The following is a 23,927-nucleotide window of genomic DNA, read 5'->3' as shown; positions in this document are numbered from 1 at the left end:
AAAAGCGGGGGTATATGCTTATGGAATATTTGGGGTAACTCTGGTTTTTCCCTTTAATTAATTTGCATATCTTGTGTTGTATTCTTTTGTGTTGCCTATAAATCATTGGCCACTCCATTCATGTCTTTTGCACACACACACACATTTCTTCTCTTTTGCTTTCTCTCTCCGAATTCATCTCAACTTCTCTCATACTTGCAGGTCAGCTTCACAATAATCTACCCTTGTGTCCCTTTCCCTCTCCATATATATTCTTTGTCTTTTTTTGCATTCAATCCTTCACACGTCTCATCCCATGCATGCATTGTGTGACTATCTATATTACTTGACTATCTACGTCCACTCTAAGTGTTTCTTTTTATCCTATTTCATATCATGTTTCCCGTGAATAAACCTGTATGTTTTTGTTTTACGGGGAAAAATATATATGCATGAATCTTGTTTTTCGTTATCGGGGTAGATGTAACATACATGACATATCAGCTTGACAAAATCTGAATTGATATGCAAATATTAACTAGCACTCTATCAGGGATACTCTTAGTGTTGGAGGATGAAAAATGAAAGCATATATTAAACTATATATCGAGTAACTATACATTTGGGTTATGCTGAACTACTACACTCCTATAAAAGGCTATTGGTATTTTCGGTTGCCATTTTAAATTTAAGCTAAGAATCCAATATCAATTTTTAATTAGTTAAAGAAAATAAAATGTCAAATTAATGATTCTAAGTGTATGTCTTAAGTACCAGCTAGTTAGATTTTTTTTCCCTTGAAAATATATCATTTTTAAATAAACGTAATTAGATATTTCTTTTCTCTTCTTTTCCTTCAATTTTCACTGTTTAATTTATTTAATCAAATTCATTCATCCTTAGCGATGAAATTAAAATATAAGTTTATTGATTTCTTTTATTATAAACTTTTCCACAATAATATATAAATATTTATATTCTTTAATCATACTCTTTTTAAAAGTATATATATATATATATATATATATATATATATATATATATATATATATATTAACGTTATCATACCTTTCTTATATTTATGTTTTTTAAAATATAATTGTTTTTCAAAAATTACTGTACACATAGTCGGGGCAACATGGTTGGAAACTATGTAAGATCTCCCAGTTTTCCAATATAAGGGGCATAGCTGGATTATACTGTGTCAGGATTTAACACGTTTTGCCTTTCTTATTTGTGTAATTGAAATTTAACCACTATCTGTACAGAACTTGATTATCTCACGGTTTTATTGAGTTAATCTGCTGGATGGTTCTAGTGGTGGTATAGTATAATCATTATTGATAGGTACATTCATGCTCGTCTTATATCAGGCACCAGTACACGTGGGGAATACATGGGCACATATTAAAAAATTAATTATAGGCAGATATAGCAGCAACATGAGATATAACTAATAATATGTCTTCATTAATTACTAGTTAGAGTTTTTTTTTTCAAGTAGCGATTATCATCCATCCAAAATGGGGTGGATATAATAGTTAGAGGCAGAAAAAAAAACAGCAGAAAGAAAAAGTCATAGACATAATAATTGTTGTGATAAAAAAATGGAGAATAAAGAAAAAAATAAAGTGGAAGTTGGATGGAAAATAAAGTGAAAGTTGGATGGAAATTAAAATAAAGTGAATGTACGAGTATAATTTTTCATTTTCCTCACCTCAAAATAATGATAGTTGATCAAGTAAACTTGGATTTCCCCCTCTTTTTTTTCTCTATATTTTTATTTAAAAAATCTGATACGTTAGTCACTAATTAAAAATTTACCTGCAACTGCATAATTTAGTTGTGTTTTTGTGCTTGATGCAAGGCACGTTTAAGTTTAACACCTTTGAAATTTATAATCTCAGTTAACTGATTTATAATGCAATGTTTATATATGTTTGACATTTTTTTTTCCTGTTGAATATAAATTATTAGCAAACGTTAGTTGCAGCAGAAGCTAAAATGATGTTACTTTAATTTAAAAGTTAATTTGAAAAATTAATTTAACCCATCTTAATTTTGAAACCGTAATCCACACACACATAACATGTTCAAATCGGTTGCATGCACTTTTGCAGAGAACTAGAGAAGTGAAGCAATTTGGAGTGAGAGAAAGAAGGATAAGGAAAGTTTGATAGCGATGGGGAAGGAGGTGCTGAATGCCCTGGACGTAGCAAAAACACAATGGTATCACTTCACTGCAATCATCGTGGCTGGAATGGGCTTCTTCACCGACGCATATGATCTCTTCTGCATATCACTCGTGACAAAGCTTCTAGGGCGCATATACTACCACGTTGAAGGGTCACCAAAGCCTGGCACGTTGCCTCCACACGTGTCAGCCGCCGTCAACGGCGTAGCTTTCGTCGGAACCCTTTCTGGGCAACTCTTCTTTGGCTGGCTCGGTGACAAATTGGGCCGAAAAAAAGTGTATGGCATGACACTCATGCTCATGGTGATAGCTTCCATTGCTTCGGGTCTTTCCTTCGGACACGACGCAAAGACTGTGATGGCAACTCTTTGCTTCTTCCGCTTCTGGCTTGGCTTCGGCATTGGTGGAGACTACCCTCTTTCCGCCACCATAATGTCTGAGTACGCTAATAAGAAGACACGTGGCGCATTTATAGCAGCGGTGTTCGCCATGCAAGGGTTTGGAATTTTGGCGGGAGGTGTGTTTGCGATTGTGATAGCATCTGCATTCAAAGCTAGGTTTAGTGCTGAACCCTACGAGGTTGACCCATTGGGGTCAACTGTTCCACAAGCTGACTATGTTTGGAGGATTATTCTAATGGCGGGAGCAGTTCCTGCTGCGTTGACTTACTATTGGAGGTTGAAGATGCCAGAAACTGCACGCTACACTGCTTTAGTTGCAAAGAATATGGAGCAAGCTGCAGCGGATATGTCTAAGGTTATGCACGTGGAGATTCGAGCTGAGACAAAAATGGAGGAGAAAGCACAAGGAAAATCGTATGGATTGTTCTCCAAGGAGTTTTTTACTCGTCATGGACTTCATCTGCTTGGAACAACTACCACGTGGTTCTTGCTTGATGTTGCATTCTACAGCCAGAATCTCTTCCAGAAGGATATCTTCAGTGCAATTGGATGGATTCCTCATGCAAAAACCATGAATGCTCTTGAGGAGGTTTTCAGAATTGCTAGGGCTCAAACTCTTATTGCTCTTTGCAGCACAGTTCCGGGTTACTGGTTCACTGTGGCCTTCATTGACAAGATAGGGAGATTTTCGATTCAATTGATGGGGTTCTTCTTTATGACTGTTTTTATGTTTGCTCTTGCCATTCCCTATGATCATTGGACTCATAAGGAGAATCGAATAGGGTTTGTGGTTTTGTACTCTCTCACCTTCTTCTTTGCGAACTTTGGGCCTAATGCTACCACATTTGTTGTGCCAGCGGAGATTTTCCCTGCTAGGTTTAGATCAACTTGCCATGGAATATCTTCAGCATCGGGGAAGCTTGGGGCTATGGTTGGTGCATTTGGTTTTTTGTATTTGGCTCAGAACCAGGACAAGAGTAAAACAGATGCGGGGTACCCTGCAGGTATTGGTGTGAGGAATTCGTTGCTTGTGTTAGGTTTTGTTAACATCTTGGGCTTCATGTTCACTTTCTTGGTGCCTGAGGCGAAGGGTAGATCCTTAGAGGATATTTCTGGTGAGAATGAAGAAGTTGAAACCAATAAGGTGTAAAATAGTGGCCACAGCAGTCACATGCATGGTGGCAGCCAGAAATGGAATATTAATGCAATGTCTTCTTTGTTTAGGTGATGAGTGCTGTATTACTAAAATAAAGTCGAGCCTTCAAGGCTAGGGAACTGTTACCAAAGCTTTCCCTTCTAGTTTGCTACTTCTGTTTGGTTCTGCTTGTAACAATAGGGACCTGAGGTGTTGTTTTGTTCTATGAATATTGTGAAAAGAGATGTTTGTAATATATGTGTAGTTTGGTCAACAAATGTGTAGTTCTTTCGATAAGATTCCTGTTGGATTTGATCATTAGTGTTGTCTACGGCCGGAATGTGACTACCAATGATATTAACTGGTGGGGAAGATAGTTTTCTTTCTTTTACATTTTCAATTGTTTACAAAAATTCTTTTACCACGAATTCCTTATTAGGAATAGTGTAACATAGAAACCTCAACTTGATGACAACTAGGAAGTTTTTTTTTGGAGTAGATCAAGAACACAATCAAGAAACAGAGTCATAATCCAATTTTTGAATAATATTCATGATGTTGGAATCTATTCACGCCTTAAAATTTACAGCAACCATATAAGCGATGGTGAAAATGCTTTGTCATTGACTCATTGTCAAGCATGAGGGAGGGGCACCTTTTGGTTCATGAATTATTGTTCCTAATTTAACCGAAACTACGACATAAGAATGATTTTGTAGTTCAATTCTAATTTTTCCTAGGATAGCTGATCAATTCCACATTCTCATTCTCTTCTATTCCCTCTCTTTCTTCTATACACTTCTGTGTCCTAATTAACGACCCTTAAGTCTGCAATTGAGGTATGTTTTCTCTTCAATTTTTTTTTTTTTTTTTGTAACTAGAACCTAATTTCAAATACAAAAACAAAGCCTAACTAATCCATAAATCACACAAATGAATCAAAATAAACAATAAAACTCTATTTTATGGAAATGATTGTATCAACATTTTACTTTAAAAAAAATAATTGTATTCATCATGATTAAGAACATAATCCTGAACAGAGTTAAGATATTTTTTAGTCGAGATCTTATTTTATGAAATTATTTTTATTTTTATTTTTCATTTTTGTATTAATATCTTAAGACTTTACTTTATACTAATTTGGTTCGACTAAGAGATAATTAAAGTCTTGCCAAGAATAGAACTTAAAAAATGCACATATACTCAATTTTAGGTTTAACACATTAATTATTTATGCCCAACTCTTTAATTATTTTTTTTTTGGAAATGTGTTGCATTGCTCCTTCTTATTTAGAAATTAATGGTTTTAGTGTGGAAATGTATACTTGATCAACCATATTTGTGTCAACCATAAATATTTTACTTGTATTTAAGATATTGTTTAGAATTAATTAAAAATATTATATTTATTTTAGAAATTTATTTTATCTTTTAAGATTAGGATGTTAAATAAATGCATAAAAGTTCTTAAGATGAGAAAAATTATCTGACTTGCAAAGGAGAGAATTCCCACCTTAAAATAAGAGTAGATGTAGTCATATGAAGGAGAGTCTGTCAAGTTTTGCTAGAAAACTTGTAAACGGGAGTTTGTCAAGTTTTGTCAGAAAATTTGTATTGAGAGTTTTCAAGTTTCATTTGTAAAATTTGTGAGGGAGAAATTTCCAAATATTACTCATAAAACTTATAAAGAAAAAGTTTTCAAGTTTTACCTATCAAATTTGTAAGAAAGTGTTTTCAAGTTTTACTCATAAAACTTGTAGGAAGAGATTTTTAAGTTTTATCTACAAAGTTTAGGGGAAAATTTCATAAATATATGTAACACATTTAAGATAATGAATACATTTGTGGGCATAAGTATGAGGGTTGAATCAGTTAAATAAATTTTATAATTTTTTTTTATTTCTTTTACGATATTGTGTATTCTCCCACGGTTATGCATAAAGAAAAGAAGACAAGTTTTCTCTCTCTCTTTTTTTTTTTTTTTTCCCAACACAAGTCGCAAACACATCTAAAATCCTTATCCTATATATTAGGCACCATTCTTAATAAATCCTTATTACGTCTCAATCTCTAGTGAACTCAATACTTCAATAAAATAATATTTGCCTTGCTCGTAATGCGAAAGGAGTAAATAGTAGAGTAAACATTGTAACGCCATAAAAAGAGAGAATGAAAACAAGTTCTATCAAACAATATCTTAATTAGCTTGTATACATGAGAAAATGATGTAGCAGCTTCTTGGCTTTTAGCTGGTAGAGCACCTTCGCCAGCACGACCTTTTCGCACAAGTCTTCATTGCTCTTATGCCCATGTATATGTCAAAGTGATTTTTGAGCATATCCCTTGTATTCTCTAAAGTGGTTATTCATGTTTCATATCTAGCAAATACCGTAAACAAAAAAAAAATTCAACAATTCTAGAATCTGCAAAATTTAGTGACCAACAATCTAACCTTTTAGCAATGTCAAACAATCTATTTTAATAAACTTTGGTTACTTTTGATTGTTTAGTTAAACACAAGACAAAACTTTGTTAATGAGAAATGAATAAATTATATAAGTGAATTTGACACTAAATCATAATCTAAAAATCTTAAGAGTTTAAGGTGTTGGAATAATATTTTTCTCACTTATATACTGCTTAACATGTATAACTTTATCTAACATAAAACTTCCAATCACACTTGAACTTTAATATTTCTGACTCTTCCATTCCCTAATTAGGTTCAGAACTTGCATATTTTGAATCCACTCATCTCCGGCATGCTCTTTCTTCAAATAGTCTCAAATTGATTTTAGTGTTTTGAGAGTCATAATTTTGGTAAATATAGTATGAGACAAGACTTTGCCTTTTGACTTTTTGGTTTTTCTCTCCTAGTGATTCTTTGTCCGGGCCATGCAAAGGATGCACTTCATGATCGTTTTCCATATCTTCCCGCTAATCCAAAGCCTCCAAGAAGGACTCCATTTTCATTCCCATTCATTTCATTTCACATTTCCCTCGAGAGGAGAGATTTGGTATTTTTTTTTAATTTTTTAGATAAAGAAAAAATAGTAGAGAAAAGGAAACAATAGACTGGGTTTTAAAATTATTAATAGAGTGAGAGAGTTTTGGGAAACAAAACTCGACTCATATCTCCCATAGAACAAGTATATGATGAAAGAGATAACTCTCGTAACATCTTAAATTTTTTAAAATTATTAAATGAGTTTAGGAACTTTTAAAATAACTGAGCATTTTAATGAATAAAAATTTGTGAAATTATTTTATTATAAAAAGTATTTAGATAAAATGTCCATTTTAATTAATTATGTAATTAAAAGTATTTTGAAAAATATGTGTTTATATTATAATTGTCATATATTTTATTTTATTTATAATTGGGTTTAGAGAAATATGTTTATTTTATGTATTATTTATTTATAATTTTTAATATTTTAAGGGAAGGGAAACACAACTATGGTTTAATTTTGTTATTGGAGGATTAAACAAGGTTAAGAGTTTTATGAAAGAGTTGCATCAGTTTTATTTTCACACTTCTCATTTTTTCTCTGATATGTTTTGTGCTCTAAAGAATTAGGAGAACTAGATATCAATAAAAAAAATTATCTTGAAAATATGCGTCATGTTCTTCAAGGTAAGGGGGAGTGAGGGTTTTCTCCTCTAAGAGCCACTTAACCTATTGGGTTGGAGTTACATTCCATTTTTACCCATGTATGCAATTTTTTAGAAAATTCATAGTTTGACTTGACAAATGAAATCATGATTTTGTACCCTTCTTATAAGCATGAGATGTTATAATTGAGTTGTATGTATGATTGATTTTGCATTGAGAATTATAGTCATAAATCTATGAGCGTAGGTAGTTTTTGTAAGAAACCCTTGATTTATAGAACAAAGTAGAGATTGATGTTAATTGCATGAATATGTGAAATTGATGTTGGATTTGTGTAATTGATGACTTAATTATATAGCAATAGGCTATAATTTGACACTTTATTTATTGGATTTGGATTGAAGTTGTTAAGGAATGATGTACGAAAGGTTAAAAACCTATAAATAGTATAATATCTAGTTGTGGACTATTGTAGCTTACTCAAGCGACCTTAGATTCACTCTAAGTGAATTTAGCTCACTTCAAGCGATCTTGTTGGACTCGTTCAAGCGAGTCCTAATAGAGAGTTCCAAGTAGCAGCTCGCTTTGAGTGAATTTTAGCTCGCTTCGAGCAAACTCATCTTGCTTAAGTGAATGATTGACTCGCTTAAGTGAGTAAATGACCAAGTTTGCTTCTATGGTCTTCATGAAAGTTATAATCCTAGATGTTAGTTTTCAAATTTTGTTAGAATCACCCAAAAAGAAGGTTTAGAACTTGATTTATGATCAAATTAATGAACGGGGGTCAAACTGTTAGATGTAGGGTGAAAAGCTGCGATTTTGTAATTATTAAAAATAATAGATGAAAAAATTAACTCCTGAGGTCAACATAGAAGTTGTAGATAACTGTATTATCTTTCTAAAAAAAAATAAGATTAACTTGATATCATAAGTATAACTCCATACATTTTGAGAGCTATAATTGTGAGTTGGTTTACCCTTTGAGTATTGAATCTTGGAGATGATTTGAAAAACTTCTATCAATGTTTAAGAAGAGCTAGAATGAGAAAGGATATTTGTGAGCGAGTTATGATGAAGTTACAAGATTATGTTTTGTGTTACCTTGTGCTTGAAGCTTTGTGCTTGTATGCAATGTGATGTTTTTATGCGATGTGTATGATATGATATGTTTATGTGTAACATGAGAAATTTATGTGGCAAGAGATGATTGTACATGATGTGATAAGAAATGGTTATGCATAATGTGAGGTGATGTTGATGTTTGACTTGAGAATGTTGTATGCAACAGTTGAAACATTGGTGAATGATGTAATGTGAGATGATGATAATGTGTGACATGAGAATGAAATGATGATGATGTGTATGCATGAGTTTTCCATTAAGATGATATGTCAAGAGAATGAAATGATTGAGTTGAATCCATGAGATAGAGCGTCACATAAAGTCTTGTACTTGAAGTATGCATGATGAGAGCCTTCATGCTATAATTGTTAATATTTAAGGTAGTGTGTAGAGTAAAGTATGATGAGTAATGTGAATGAATTAACATTATGACATGTGTATTGGGATGTGTAACATTCCAGATTTCATAATTTATAATAATAATATTTTAGAAATTATTTTAATATTTTAAATGTGTTTATTAAAGAATTTTGATATTATTTAACTACTTATATGAATATTATTTTATTATAAAGCATGATTTATAATTATTATTTTGATTGGTGATATATCGATGACTTTTATGAATTATATTTTATTAATAATTATGCTTATGTTAATTGATTAAAGAGAAGAGATGTATTTTAATTATATTATATTGTATTAATTATTTTATGAGAAGGGAAGAAGAGATATAATGGTCTTTTGCTAAATAGTATTATTATTATCTTTTTATTATTTTAAGAAAAGGAGGTTATCATGAGTTAAGGGGGAAGTTTCATTTCACGTTTCTGACTATTCATTTTCTCTCTCACGTTTCTGAAGAACAAGGAGAACTCCAAGAAGAGGAACAACCCAACTTTGCTGGTGATTCATCTTTGACTTATCAAGGTAAGGGAGGAGTAAGAAACCTCACTCGGGGGTGTGGAAAATAATTGTTGGATAGCAGGATTGACCATCAATCCCTTGCTTGATGTATGCCCTATAGGAACAGACACTTTATGGAAGTTTTTTGTTTTACTTTTTGATTGTTCTGTTGTGTTCCTTGTGTAATTCTGAGTGTGAATATGTGTTCAATTTCAATAATGGATATGTTTGATAGCGGGATTGACCCTCAATCCCTTGCCTGATGCATGCTCTTAGAAACAAACACTTTTTGAATGTTTTCTATTTTCGTGTTTGAGTTTTCTGATGTATTCCCTGATGATTAATGAGCATGAATATATGTTTAATTTTGAGTTTGGATATGTTTTGATATGGATTCGAGTGTTCTATGGGTTCCTATACAAATTTCAAATGTTTTATGTTTTGGCTTCTGAGTTTTCTATTGTGTTCCTTGATGTTTGCTAGGTGTGAATATGTGTTTAATTTTGAAAATAGATAAGTTTTGATATGAGTTAAAGTACTCTATGTGTTTTTGTGGAAAACCTTATGAACTGAAATTAAGGATATGATCTTTGGATGAATTTTGAGGCATTATATGTAAAATTGATGATGGATTCGTATTTTGGATAATATTTGGAGTGTTTTGACCGATTGAAATATTATATTAACTGGTTAGTTGTAAAAAAAATGCGTGAAATCATGAAGTTGGGTTTATGACCTTTATGCTTCATATGTTATGAATTGCGAATTGAATGTGTATGATGTTGGATAATTTCTTGGTATTGTTTATGTGCTATTTTGATGTATATGCCTATGTGAAGTTCCTTGTATGAGACTATGTGAATATGATGAGACAATGTGAATATGATGAGACAATGTGAAAAATGAATATGAGACACGAGACATGATTATATGTGACAATGAGACATGATATATGAGAAACTATGACAAGTGAAGTGATGAGCCAATGAAGTGTGAATGTGTGACATACATCATGTGCATCTATGTGACGAGTATGATGTGGAGTACACCATTAGGGAATGTAACATCCCGGAATTTCTAGTATTACAATATCAATTATTATCTATTTTTATATATTTATGAAGATTATTTTTATAGTTAATTTTAGTTAATTAAAGAGGTTTTTATAGAATATTTTAGAGGTTTGTAACAATTTAAATTATTTGTGAAAGTTTTTATAAAATCCTGTTTCTTTTTACGCCGGAACGGGCTGTTCCAAAAGTGGAACGGGTCGTTCCAAACGAAGTAAATAAGTTGTTTTTAAGGTCGCAGAACGGGCCGTTCCAAAAGTGGAACGGGCCGTTCCAAATATGTAAAAAGACCCATTTTTGTTTTCCCAGAACGGGTCGTTCCCAAAGGGAAACGGGCCGTTCCGAGATTCTAAAAGTGCCTAAAAAGTTTAGTTAGAAACGGGTCGTTCCAATAAAGGTCAATGTGTGTAAAATGAACTTCAGAACGGGCCGTTCTGCTTTTTGGAAATGGGCCGTTCTACTTTTAGAACGGGCCGTTCCAGTTAAAAAAATTTACGTATATTTGAAGGCTCCGGAACGGGCCGTTCTGGATTCAGTATGGGCCGCGTTCTGGATTCAGTACGGGCCGTTCCGGGAACCCCTGGTTGCCTATAAATAGGAGGCAGGAGGGGTGAAAAATTTATAACTTAGTGAGAAGGTGAAAATCTTAGAGAGAGAGAGAAAGAGAGAGAAAGAAAGAAAGAAAGAGAGAGAGAGAGAGAGAGAGGAAGAAAGAAAGAGAGGGAAAGAAAGAGGGAATCCAGAGGAGGAGGTCCTGCCCAAGTTCCAGCCCCTGCTTATCCAGGTAAGAAGGGAGTGAGAAACCTTGCTCGGGGGTGTGAGGATAATTGTTGGATAGTTTGATTGTCGGATTGGCCCCCAATCCCTTGCTTGTTGTTCTATTTTATTTTCTGTTTGCTCTACTTTGTTCCTTGTTGGAAGTAAATAATGAATATGTAATTAATGTTAAAAATAAATGAGTTTTAATATGAATAAGAATGCTTTTTGTGGATCTCTGTGGATTCCTATGCGAACCTTATGAGGAGTATTTATGACATGACCATGTGAAATATGCACAAATGACATGAGAATGGACTATTGAGACATGGACTATTGAGACAACTTGTGATTATGAGAATATGAAAAATAATGACATGATGTACTTAATGAAATTCTGTAATAATTCAAATGTTGAGTCAATAAAATAATGAATGTATGACATGCATCATATGCATATATTACTCCAGGTGTGCCGCTGAGGCCGCATACCAGTGATGCTAACAAGGTGTACCTTAGGGTCACCGACAGTTGTAACATGCTAATAAGGTGTACCTTAGGGTCACCAACAGTTGTAACATGCTAATAAGGTGTACCTTAGGGTCACCGACAGTTGTAACATACTAACAAGGTGTACCTTAGGGTCACTGACAGTTGTAACTAGGTGTGTCTTAGGGTCACCAGTGATGAATTGTGAAATTCCTTATGGCGCCACATGCATTCATTTATGAGTCAAGTCCATGACATCATAGCATGATAAATGAGTATATATGTGATATTGATTATTTATATGTATTATCTACATGTGACTTATATTTGTTATGTGTGTGTGCTATCTAACCTTTATTACTTCACCTGAAACTGAGTGAGATGTTTCTCACTACCTTGTTGTTCTTGTATATGTTTAAATTATGTTGCAGGCGATCATCATCATGAGGATGTTGGTGATGAGGCTTAAGGCTTCAGTTGGGCATGCTCTGATAGAATGTGACATCGGGCATAGCTAGGCTTATTTTTGGGATGTTATTGTTTTAAAAGCTTTAATTTCCTCTTCTTTTGTAATTTTGAACGTTCTTGAGAAAATACCAAAATGTACATCTTTGTCATACTATTTTATTACATGATTTAAAAGTTATAAATTAATTTCTAACTAGGAGGCACTGCCACCTTTGCTGGAATTAATCTATATTTTCCTTTATATGATTTCTTGAGTTTTGATACTTATGTGTTATGATTTATGAGTTACGAATGTGAATCTTCTACCTTATGATAATTGAGACAATTATTTTATCCATGAAAGAGGTTGTGAACTATGAAAGATTTTATTTACTCAAAGGAAAAAAAATTATTGTTTACATTTATTGTGCATTAATGTTGGGGTAGAGGGTGTCACAGGGAAGGCCCTCCTTGTGTAATAGCTTGGGAGAATCCTAGGGGATAGTGCGGTTTGGATGTCTCGATTCCGCCCATTTGTGAGCACGAGATGTAACTTGCGCAGCTTCGCTATCCCGACCAGCCCCTAACAGTACAGCCTTCTAGTTGGGAGTGTATGGCTAGCTTCCTACATGTACTCTAGACTACCTTAGGTGTGTTGTTTCGGCAGCACACAAGTGATATGTGATATATGACTAACATCACATGCATGCATTTATGAGTCAAGTCCATAACATCATTACATGATGAATGACTGTGTATGTGGTATTGTTGTATGTGTAACTTGAATTTGTACTTGATTAATGTGTAGCTATGTCTGTGTTTGTTATGATTTATGTGCGTTGCCTAACCATTATTTCTACACCTTAACATGAGTGAAATATTTCTTACTTCCTTGTTTGCTCTATGTTCGTCTTTTATTGTGTTGTAGGTAACCATTAGCATAAGGATGTTAGTGACAAAGTTTAGGCAATTCAGTTGGGCGTGCTTTGATAGGACATGTGACATTGGGGTGTAATTATGACTAGCATAGGATGTTGTTTCCATTAAACTGTATTGAAAATCTTAGTTTCTTTTCTTTTGTAATTTCTACATTGGAGTTATGGTTTATGTGTTATGAATGTGAATCTTCTACCTTATGATATTTGAGAGACTTATTTTATCCATGAGAGATGTTATCAACTATGAAATATTTTATTTACTTAGAAAATTATAGTTTACATTTATCGTGTATTATTGTTGGGGTAGAGAGTGTCACAGAATGACATGATTGATTAGAAATTTATATAGTATTAGATGTGTGTAATGATTTAGTATGATATGTGTGGTATGAGTTTAGGATTTAAGGTTAAGTGGATCTCTCCTCATATATATATATATATAATAATTTTTAAGTCTTTTAAAAATTTACAATAGTTTGATCTACATAATTGTATTTATATAAATTGCTCACATTAATAATATTTATTACATAAATATTAATGTAGCACTTAAATATTTTTTATTCCAGCACTTAATGTTATTAATGTGATATTTTATAAATATAAATAAATATTATAAAATAATATTAAATATAATATACTTCTCCCATTCTTTTTTATTTATTATATTTTTATTAAAATTTTATTTTTATTTATTTGTTATTTTTAAGTTTTAAGACAATATTAATTGTTATGTTATTAATTATATTCTTACATTTTATCTAATTTTTAATATTTATTAATTTTAGTAACTAATAAGTGGTCTTAAGTTTAAATTCTTAATATGTAACTATGTTTTGAAGAAAGAATTTTATTTCTTATAATAACCTTATCTGACTTAAGTAAGATTGTCTTAGATAAAAAATTTAATTATAATTTATAAAAATAATATATATATATATATATATATATATATATATATAATTAGTGATTTCTCATCATAATTTATATAAATAAAAATATCATTAAATAAAAAGTAATCATAATAAAATACGATACTTATATACGTAATATAATAATAATAATAATAATAATAATAATAATAATAATTAGAAACCAAAAAGAGATGGAAAAATGATATATAAATACTAGAATAATAATATTAAATATTATATATATTAATACTTATATTTAAATATATATTTTTTACAATTTATTTTACAAATAATTTATATTAATACATACATTCGGTTTTATTTTTCACAAGCAAAATTAAAAAGATGGTAGTTAATAACTTTTAAAGGAAATATATGATGATATTAAAATTAGAAATGAATAACAATAATAATAAATTTTCAAAATTAAAAAATAATATAAAATATATTTATCATATATCAGTTCCTCAATTGTATATAAAACATGAACGACTATTTTGGGCCAATTGGATTTTTATTTTTTAGACACTTTTTCGACAAGGAAATTTTTAGAAATTTTTTAATTTTGTATCTAAATAAATTCTATTTATCATAATTATTATTTATATATTAAAATTTTAAAATTATTAATAAATAAAAATAATTTTATGATATAATATAAATTATTTATTATAAATATAAAATATAATTTATGTAGATAATTTAATTTAAATTTTAGTTATATATATATATATGTATATATATATATATATGTGCGTTGTGCATTTAATACAATTAAATAGTTTTAGTGATATTAAATTAGATTTAAGAATATTGAAAAATTAGTATTACATGAAGGATGAAATTATGTTATCTTTCACTGTATTTTTGTTACATTAAAAAAAAACAGAAAAATAAGACTAACAATCTAGTGTACATACCCGGAAACATTGAGCCCCTTTCATCGGTCACCAATATTAGCAACATATGAGGAGTGTCCAACATATGATAGAGATTCAACACAATGTTGCTAAAACTATGGTGATGATCAACTCCTTCTAGCACAAATTTAATTAACACCCACAGCTGAAGATATAAATAAATATTTTTATTTAAATATATTAAATATTATATTATTAGATATAATATTTTTTCTTAAATTTAATAATTAAAATATATTTTATTAAATGCGTGACTTTTCATTAAAATATATAATTTTATTATTAAATTAAATTATTAGATATCTATATACATATATTCATATTAATATTATATTTCAAAACTAAATGATGTTAAAAAAATTAGCTAAATATATTAATATTATAATGATATTATCAATTATTATATTAATACTTATGTTCAAAATTTTAAAAATAAGACCTAATTGCACTTTTTGATTGTGGTATTTTATAATTTTGCAAATTTTATCATTTAATTTTTGAAATTATAAATTTTGTTATTTCGCTAGTTAATTACTGACATATTATGTTGATTATTGACGTAACACATTGATAATTTATATGATATTTTGATTTATCATATTGATTATTAATGTGACATATTTTGTCATATCATTATCGATATGTCACATCAATAATTTATGTCGGTAAGCAATATAACATCTTATCAATTAACTTGTCATATCAGTAGTAAATATGTCACACTGACAATCAATTAATCACATCATATGATCAACTAACATAGTAATATAATGTGTGAAAACTTTGAAACTTAGTAATAAAATATGTATTTTCAAAAATCAAGTAAAAAATTATATTTTTTATCAAACAAATAATTGTTAGATGTTAATAGGAGGATTCAAATTCATTCCTCCTTTATCACTTTAACCTTATGTCCCTCCCTCCAAACCATTAAGACCACCTTATCACTCCAAAAAATTTATTTATGAAATTATAAGTAATAATGAAATTTTTTTAATTAAACTTCAAAATAATTATTTTAAATTTTATTTTAAAAACAATTTATATTATATATATTAATGTTAGATAATTTTTAAATGTTATATTAAATTAAGTATTCATACACAATAAATTATTTGAATGTATTAAACTATTAAAGTTGACTTAATTGAGTGAAGTTAAAATAGTTTATTAGAATTCTTAAATTTGATTATTTACATATATTAAACTATTAAAGTTTACTTAATGGTATAAAGTTAGAATACTTTAATTTAAACGAAATCTTAAATCTCATGAATGTTATTGTCGTTATAATTTTTAACGATAACAAAACCTAAACTTTACAATATCCATTAACACATATGTAAAACGAATCTTGCATTAACATCTGTGGTTGATGAAATCATCAAAATCTAAATTTTTCAATAGGACTTGCGATGACACCAGCCGTGGATCGAAAACTAAACTTTACAATAGTCATTAACACACTCACACCCATACATGTGTAAATTACACTTGCTATACCCATTAGATTTTATCAACATTGATGTACTTTCTTATATTTTAAGTTAAATTATATTTTTAAGTTTTCTATAATATTTATTCCTTAATTTTCATCTTTTAATTATTAATTCTATAATCTTAATTTTTTAATTTTATAAAGCTTGTAATTTTAGTTTTATCGTTAAAATTTTATTTATTAATTATTAAAATTATAATAATATTTATGATTTGACATCAGATAGATAACATGATAATTAGTATTTAATAAAATTTAAACTAAATTGTTTTTAATTCTTATTTTTATTTTATTTTCATCTTATTTTACTACTTTAATAAGATAAAGGTAAAATTTAGTAGAAATATTTTAAATACTAATTATTATATCATTTATTTAATATTACATAATGATTAATGTTACACTATTAATAATTAATGGATGAAAATTTAACAAAGAAAATCAAAATTGCAAATTTTATAATATTGAAGGAATTTCAAAATTAATAATTGAAAGACTAAAATTATAAATTATAATTTAAGTCTTAAGTCTGATAAAAAAAATACTAGAAAAAATAATCTTAATACAGTCGCTCTTTTGAGAAAACTGATTTCTAACAAAATCAATCGTTATTCTTTTCAATACTATAATAAAAAAAATTATAAATTATATTGCATATTAGAAGAAACTAAAAGTACAATTTAGGGGGGGTGTATTGGATTAGGATTTTAAAGGACTTTTTTAGTTAAAAAAAATCCTACGGATTTTAAAAGATTTTGCAGGATTTTCATGACTTTTAAGATTTTGCAGGATTCTGCAAGACTTAAAATCAGGATTTTAATGGATTCTGCAAGACTTTTAAATCAGGATTTTAATGGATTCTGTGGGATTTTGTAGAATTTTCATGGATTTTTGACATTTGATAAGATTTCAAAAAAAATTTCATACATTCAAATTTAAAGAGTCAAAGACAAAAATAATAATAAAAAATAATGTCTAGAGAATTAATAATAATAATAATAATAATAATTCTCCATAATATCTTGTCCTCTTAAATAGCATTCACTCACATATCCATATCTATACTAGTCCTCCAAGCATTAGCGTATTTTCGCTCTTGTTCCTGGATTTGAATAATAGGTTCAAAAGTATGATCTTCATTAATTGGTAACGTTGAAGATGAAGGTTCATCCACCGCTTCAATTGGAAATTCATCAGAACGACATTCTTTACGTAGAAAATTATGTAGTGTTACACATACTAACACAAGTTCTACTCGTGTCTTAAATAAAAATGGAGATGCTGACTTAAAAATTGTGAACCTTGATTTAAAAATACCAAATATTTTCTCGATCACATTCCTTAAAGACGCATGACAAAGATTGAACAATTCTTTCTCATTTTCAGGGTGATTACCCTGACCTGCAAAATCTTGTAGATGATACCTTACACCTCGAAATGGAGCTAAAAATTGACGTCGATTAGGAAATCCACAATCCACCAAAAAAATAGTTACCTAATTACATATGCAATATATATAATATTAGTATAATAATAATAATAATTATTATTATTATTTAAAGAATAAGCATTTAGATATAAGGAATATATATATATATATATATATATATATATATATATTATTTTAGTTATATATTATATGATAATTTTTAACGATATTTATAAATATAAATTATTCTAACAAATATTTTAACAATATTTCCTCTTTTAAAAAATAAGCTAATGAAGACATAAATTCTAAACCCTAAAAAATTAGATACTGCAACGTTTTATGTTAATTTTCTCTTTTAAAATATAAAAAAGTCCTAATTTCACAATATAAAAAAAAAAAGAAAAATTCATAGTAAAAAAAATAAAATAATTGTTGAGTCATAAAAGGAGGAGAATCTATATTTAAAAATAATTAAATTACTTATATATTATTGATATTTATTACATTAGATATTAATATAGTGCCTAATGTCATTAATGTAGTATTTTCATAAATAAATAAACAAACATTATTATTATTTTAATAGCTTTAAATATTGTATTCATTAAATATAATATACTTATTAAATTTAACAATTAAAATATAAATGTATTAAATATATCACATTTCACACACACACACATACATACATACATATATATATATATATATATATATATATATATATATATATATATATATATATATATATATATATATAACATTAATAATATATATTTCAAAATTGAAGGACGATGGAAAAATTTAGATACATAAATTCTAAAATAGCAACATTAAATATTATTATGAAATTTATGTTTATTTTTAAAATTTTTTATTTCAAAATTTATTTTACATGTATAAATTGTTTATTTAATTTTATTGAATTAGCATTTAATGATATTAAAACATTCTTTCGAAAAGAGATATTAAAACATTAAATAAAATAATCATTAAATTCATTTTTACATTTTAGAACAGTATATAATAAAATCTCCTAAAAATAATTATTGAAACCAGAAAAGTAAAATGACAATAATTATATTTCGTTCTTCCATTCTTAATATAATCGATAATATAGTATACGAATGTACTATTAACTTTACTGAATTATCGGAACCGTTTATCTAAAAGTTATTACTAAAATATGGCAATCAACAATTCACCGTAATGAATAATAATTAGTTTTCTTTAGGAAAGGTTTGTTACATAAAATACTTTTCTGAAAATCTTAAACTAAGAATTTTTATTTCTCATGCTTATAACTATTTAAAAAAAAATAAAAATATATTTTTTAATAACTATTTTTATTCTACTTTTTTATAAAAACATTTTTCTAAAAGGGTGAAAATCTAACTTTTTTGAATTAGAGAGAAAATTTTATATATATAAAAATTCTATATTTAGATAATGTTAATTATAAATTTTCAATTTTTTTTAAAATAATTTAATATCCTATTTTAAATAAGATATGAGTAAGTAAATATATTTAATGAAAATCACGATTTTAATCAATCTAATGAAGACTCGACTTTATTTTAGTAACACAAGACTGATAACCTAAACAAAGAAGACACTGAATTATTACATTTCTGGGTGCCACCATGTGACTGCTGTGGCGACTATTTTAAGCCCTATTGGTTTGAACTTCTTCATTCTCACCAGAAATCTCCTCCAAAGATCTACCCTTGGCCTCAGGCACCAAGAAAGTAAAGAGGAAGCCTAAAATGTTGACAACACCTAACATAATGAGTGAATTCTTCACACCGATACCTGCAGGGTACCCTGCATCTGTTTTGCTCTTGTCCTGGTTCTGTGCCAAATACAAAAATCCAAATGCCCCAACCATAGCACCAAGCTTCCCGGATGCTGAAGATATTCCATGGCAAGTAGATCTAAATCTAGCTGGGAAAATCTCTGCTGGCACAACAAATGTGGTAGCATTAGGCCCAAAGTTTGCAAAGAAGAAGGTGAGAGAGTACAAAACCACAAATCCTATTCGGTTCTCCTTATGAGTCCAATAATCATAGGGGATGGCAAGAGCAAACATAAAGACAGTCATAAAGAAGAACCCCATCAATTGAATGGTAAATCTTCCTATCCTGTCTATGAAAGCCACAGTAAACCAGTAACCCGGAACTGTGCTGCAGAGAGCAATAAGAGTTTGAGCCCTTCCAATTCTGAAAACCTCCTCAAGAGCATTCATGGTTTTTGCAGAAGGGATCCAACCAATTGCACTGAAGATATCCTTTTGGAACAGATTTTGGCTGTAGAATGCAATGTCAAGCAAGAACCAGGTGCTAGTTGTTCCAAGCAGGTGCAGTCCATGACGAGTAAGAAACTCCTTTGATAACAATCCATACGATTGGCCTTGTGCTTTCTCCTCAGTTTTTGGCTCAGCTTGAATCTCCACCTGCATAACCTTAGACATATCTGCTGCAGCCTGCTCCATATTCTTGGCAACCAAGGCAGTGTAGCGAGCAGTTTCTGGCATCTTCAATCTCCAATAGTAAGTCAATGCAGCAGGAAGTGCTCCTGCCATCAGAATTATCCTCCAAACATAGTCTGCTTGTGGAACAGTTGACCCCAATGGATCAACCTCATAGGGTGGAGCACTAAACTTGGTCTTGAACACAGATGATATTACAATTGCAAACACACCTCCTGCCAAAATTCCAAACCCTTGCATGGCAAACACTGCTGCTATAAAGGCACCACGTGTCTTCTTATTAGCATACTCAGACATTATGGTTGCTGAAAGTGGATAGTCTCCACCAATACCAAAGCCAAGCCAGAAGCGGAAGAAGCAAAGAGTTGTCATCACAGTCTTTGGATCATGTCCGAATGAAAGACCTGAAGCAATGGAAGCTAACACCATGAGCATGAGTGTCATGCCATACACCTTTTTTCGTCCCATTTTGTCACCGAGCCAACCAAAGAAGAGTTGGCCAGAAAATGTTCCAACAAAAGCTACACCGTTAACAGCAGCTGACACATTGGGAGGCAATGAACCAGGCTTTTCTGCCCCATCAACGTGGTAGTATATGCGCCCTAGAAGCTTTGACACAAGTGATATGCAGAACAGGTCATAGGCATCAGTGAAGAAGCCCATTCCAGCAACGATGATTGCGGTGAAATGATACCATTGTGTTTTTGCCACGTCCAGGGCATTTAGCACCTGAACTTGCTCCTTCCCCATTACTACCAAACTTTCCTTTTCTGCGTCTCTCTCTCACTCCAAATTGTTTAGTACTTCTCTGCAAAAGTAGATGCAACTGAGTACAACATACTATCATGTTAAGCATGCCTTGCTCGATGACTATGAACTTGCAGGGTAATTATTATTTAGTGATCACCGTATGATCACTATGAACCAATCAATAATGAATATACTTATGTCACCATTAAAACTATCCAAAATAACTCAATCAAGCAGTCATATAATCAATTCTGTACAGATAGAATTACAATTATAGTTGCACAACATTAGAAAGGGTAAGCATGTTAAATAACACGCACAAGTTGCAAACATATATAAGAACAACACTTGTATTACCCTATATTGGAAAACTGGAAGACCTTTCCAACCTTGTATAACAAATGTATATTCTTAAACTGGAAAACATTGTATATTCTTAAATAAAATCTTAGTTTCAAGTCTGATATAAGAAAAACATAATTTAGAAGAGACTCACTAAAAACAATCAATCAAATTATTTGATAAAGACTCTGATAAAAATTATTTATTAACAAAGCCAGTAAATACTCCGTATCAAATAACATGACAAAAAAAAACTGTATAACAAATGTTTCTAAGAGAAATTATTTTAATATGTATTCTATATGTTTAACAAAATGAAATATTATACCAAATGGGGGTTGAATCTAATGGAAGCGGCTACAATGGGATACCTGTTGTGCTTCAGATCGAGGTTCTGGAAGAAAAATGATAATCACGACCTGATCTCCAAAAGATGAAGACACACGTACATGCACACAAATTTACTGATTATATTAATATTTATACTTTGGGTTTTCAACTTTTCACGCACAATCCATGCTAATATTTGCATATCAATTTAGATTTCATCAAGCTGAGTCATGTATGGTGTAACTAAATAATGGCACAAATATTAGATTAGGATCCAAAGAAAATAACATTCTGAGATGTAGATAATAAAGTTATATATAATGACATAATGCATGCATGGGATAACAATAATTGAACGCATAACAAATGTAGATTATTATGAATGCTGACCTAAAATTAGGAGAGAAATTGGGATGAATTTGGAGAAAGAAAGCAAAAGAAAAAGAATTGGCTACACACCAAAAGAGGTGAATGGAATCACAAATGATTTATAGGCAACACAATAGAATATAACAATCTTACGCCAAAGGGAAAACTACAGTGGCCACAAATATTGGACAAGCACATACACCACCCCACATTTTTACGCGCACTTTCCTCTATTCAACGCTATATTGTTAAAGTTGTTAAAATGAGTTGGAACAATACATGGTTGGATCCAATCTTTTTATTTTTTATAGTTCACTTATTTTTATAAAATAAAATAAAATATCATAAGTTGAGTCTAAGAATTAATAATATAATTCATCATACAAGATCAAATTAGCCTAATTTTTTTAGGTTTGTTTTGGAGACTAGTCCAAACCATTTTTATATCAATATATAGCTTCTACAATGCCCTTTTTCCCTTATTTGTCCTTTGATTTTTATTATTTTTTTCTGTGCTAAATTTGTCATTTGCTTGCATGAACTACCTAGTATATGTTTTTACATTTATTTCGGAATGGTCCAATAATGATTCGACCAACTGAGCAGAAACATAACATAACGTGGATATGTAATTTAAGTTTGGAAAACTGATTAAGGATCGGAATTCGGAAGAGGCATTTTGTAATTTTGTTTATCCGATTTCAAATGCTCCAAAGGATTTTATTATTATGTAATAGTAGGATGAATTACTTCGCATTTTTATATTTTATTTAATAAAAATATTTAAAAAATTATCAAATATTTATTAGCCTCAAAATTTAAAATCTTAAATTTGAGTCTTGTATTTATAAAAGTAATTAATTTTTAATATTATTTAAAGATTTAAAGATAAAATTTTCTAAAAATATGTATACTAAATCAGACTATTATATTTATATGTATTATAGATTAAATATGTATTTTAATTATAGAAAAAAGTAACTTGTTTATTGAACTAATTTCTCTATTAGTATAAATAAATAATGAATTTTTATTAAGCTAAATTTAATATTTATAATTATTTTTTCCCTTATTCATTGAAGTGAATATTAATTGTAGTATACTATTGTAAATTTTTACCAGTATTTTTTTTTTACTTATATGTACTGTTTTTGATGATACTACTTAATTTTTATTTATAATTATAATGCTTAAAATATATTAGAAATATTACACTACATAATTGTAATTATAAACATATATAAAAGTTAAAGAAAATATATATATTTTATCTGTAACATACCGCTATGTAATCATAAATTTTAAAATGAATATTTTAAATTTTAAAAGAAAATAAAAAAGAAAATGAAATTCAAAACAAGAAACATAATTATCTTAAATTTGGTTTATAAAAAAATTGACTAAACTTAATTTCATTCTAACTAATTGAGTAAGCTTAATTTCATCGAACATTTAGTTTATTAGTTCGTGACAATCCAATTTTATATTTAATGGTTTAGTTGTAATAATTTTTGTTGAAAAAATAAAAATAAAATAAATAACATTCACTGAAACAAGATTATATATGTATAAATATATGTAAATTTTATAAATCAATTAAAAATAAGTTTTAAAATGGTTTTTAAATTTTTTAAAGCAAATTAAAAATTAAAATGCAAATTCAAAAATTAAAAATTAAAAAAAATAGACATATCTTTAATTTGGATTTAAAAAATCTCATAAACTTAATTTAATTGAAGAAAAAAATTTAACTAAACTTAATGTACACATTTAGTTTATTATTTGCGGAACATAAATCCAGTTTTATGTTTAATAGTTTAGTTGTAAG

The 23,927-nt window shown here is 29.2% G+C and overlaps 2 protein-coding genes across 6 annotated transcripts; one reads left to right on the top strand and one right to left on the bottom strand.

Moving 5' to 3' along the window:
• Positions 1-80: 80 nt before the first annotated feature.
• On the top strand, positions 81-4,006 carry LOC109817079 (inorganic phosphate transporter 1-4). Its single transcript, XM_020382273.3, has 2 exons — positions 81-201; positions 2,100-4,006. Exon 2 carries the CDS (start codon positions 2,162-2,164, stop codon positions 3,722-3,724), a length of 1,563 nt encoding a protein of 520 aa, XP_020237862.1. The 5' UTR covers positions 81-201; positions 2,100-2,161; the 3' UTR covers positions 3,725-4,006.
• A 15,325-nt stretch (positions 4,007-19,331) lies between these two features.
• Positions 19,332-22,254, bottom strand: LOC109817077 (inorganic phosphate transporter 1-4). Of its 5 annotated transcripts, none has more exons than XM_083059610.1 (3): positions 22,121-22,207; positions 21,729-21,819; positions 19,332-21,116 (listed from the first exon to the last, which is right to left on the bottom strand). In XM_083059610.1, the coding sequence occupies exon 3, from the start codon at positions 21,056-21,058 to the stop codon at positions 19,487-19,489; it is 1,572 nt and encodes a 523-aa protein (XP_082915736.1). In that variant the 5' UTR covers positions 21,059-21,116; positions 21,729-21,819; positions 22,121-22,207; the 3' UTR covers positions 19,332-19,486. The 5 variants fall into 5 exon arrangements, with proteins under 5 accessions (XP_082915736.1, XP_020237860.2, XP_082915735.1 ...); XM_020382271.3 differs by having other exon boundaries at positions 21,772-21,819; XM_083059609.1 differs by having other exon boundaries at positions 21,772-21,794; positions 22,121-22,194.
• Between the last annotated feature and the right edge of the window lie 1,673 nt (positions 22,255-23,927).

The sequence above is a fragment of the Cajanus cajan genome, chromosome 7, assembly GCF_000230855.2.
Source record: "Cajanus cajan strain Asha chromosome 7, NIPB_CcT2T_4, whole genome shotgun sequence".
Lineage (NCBI taxonomy): Eukaryota > Viridiplantae > Streptophyta > Magnoliopsida > Fabales > Fabaceae > Cajanus > Cajanus cajan.
The sequence above is the reverse complement of the archived record's forward strand: the minus strand, read 5'-3'. Positions and strand labels throughout refer to the sequence as shown.

Bases quoted from the DNA above. Each gene is read 5' to 3' on its own strand.
- LOC109817077 (XM_029275163.2), bottom strand. From the start codon at position 21,058: ATGGGGAAGGAGCAAGTTCAGGTGCTAAATGCCCTGGACGTGGCAAAA.
- LOC109817079 (XM_020382273.3), top strand. From the start codon at position 2,162: ATGGGGAAGGAGGTGCTGAATGCCCTGGACGTAGCAAAAACACAATGG.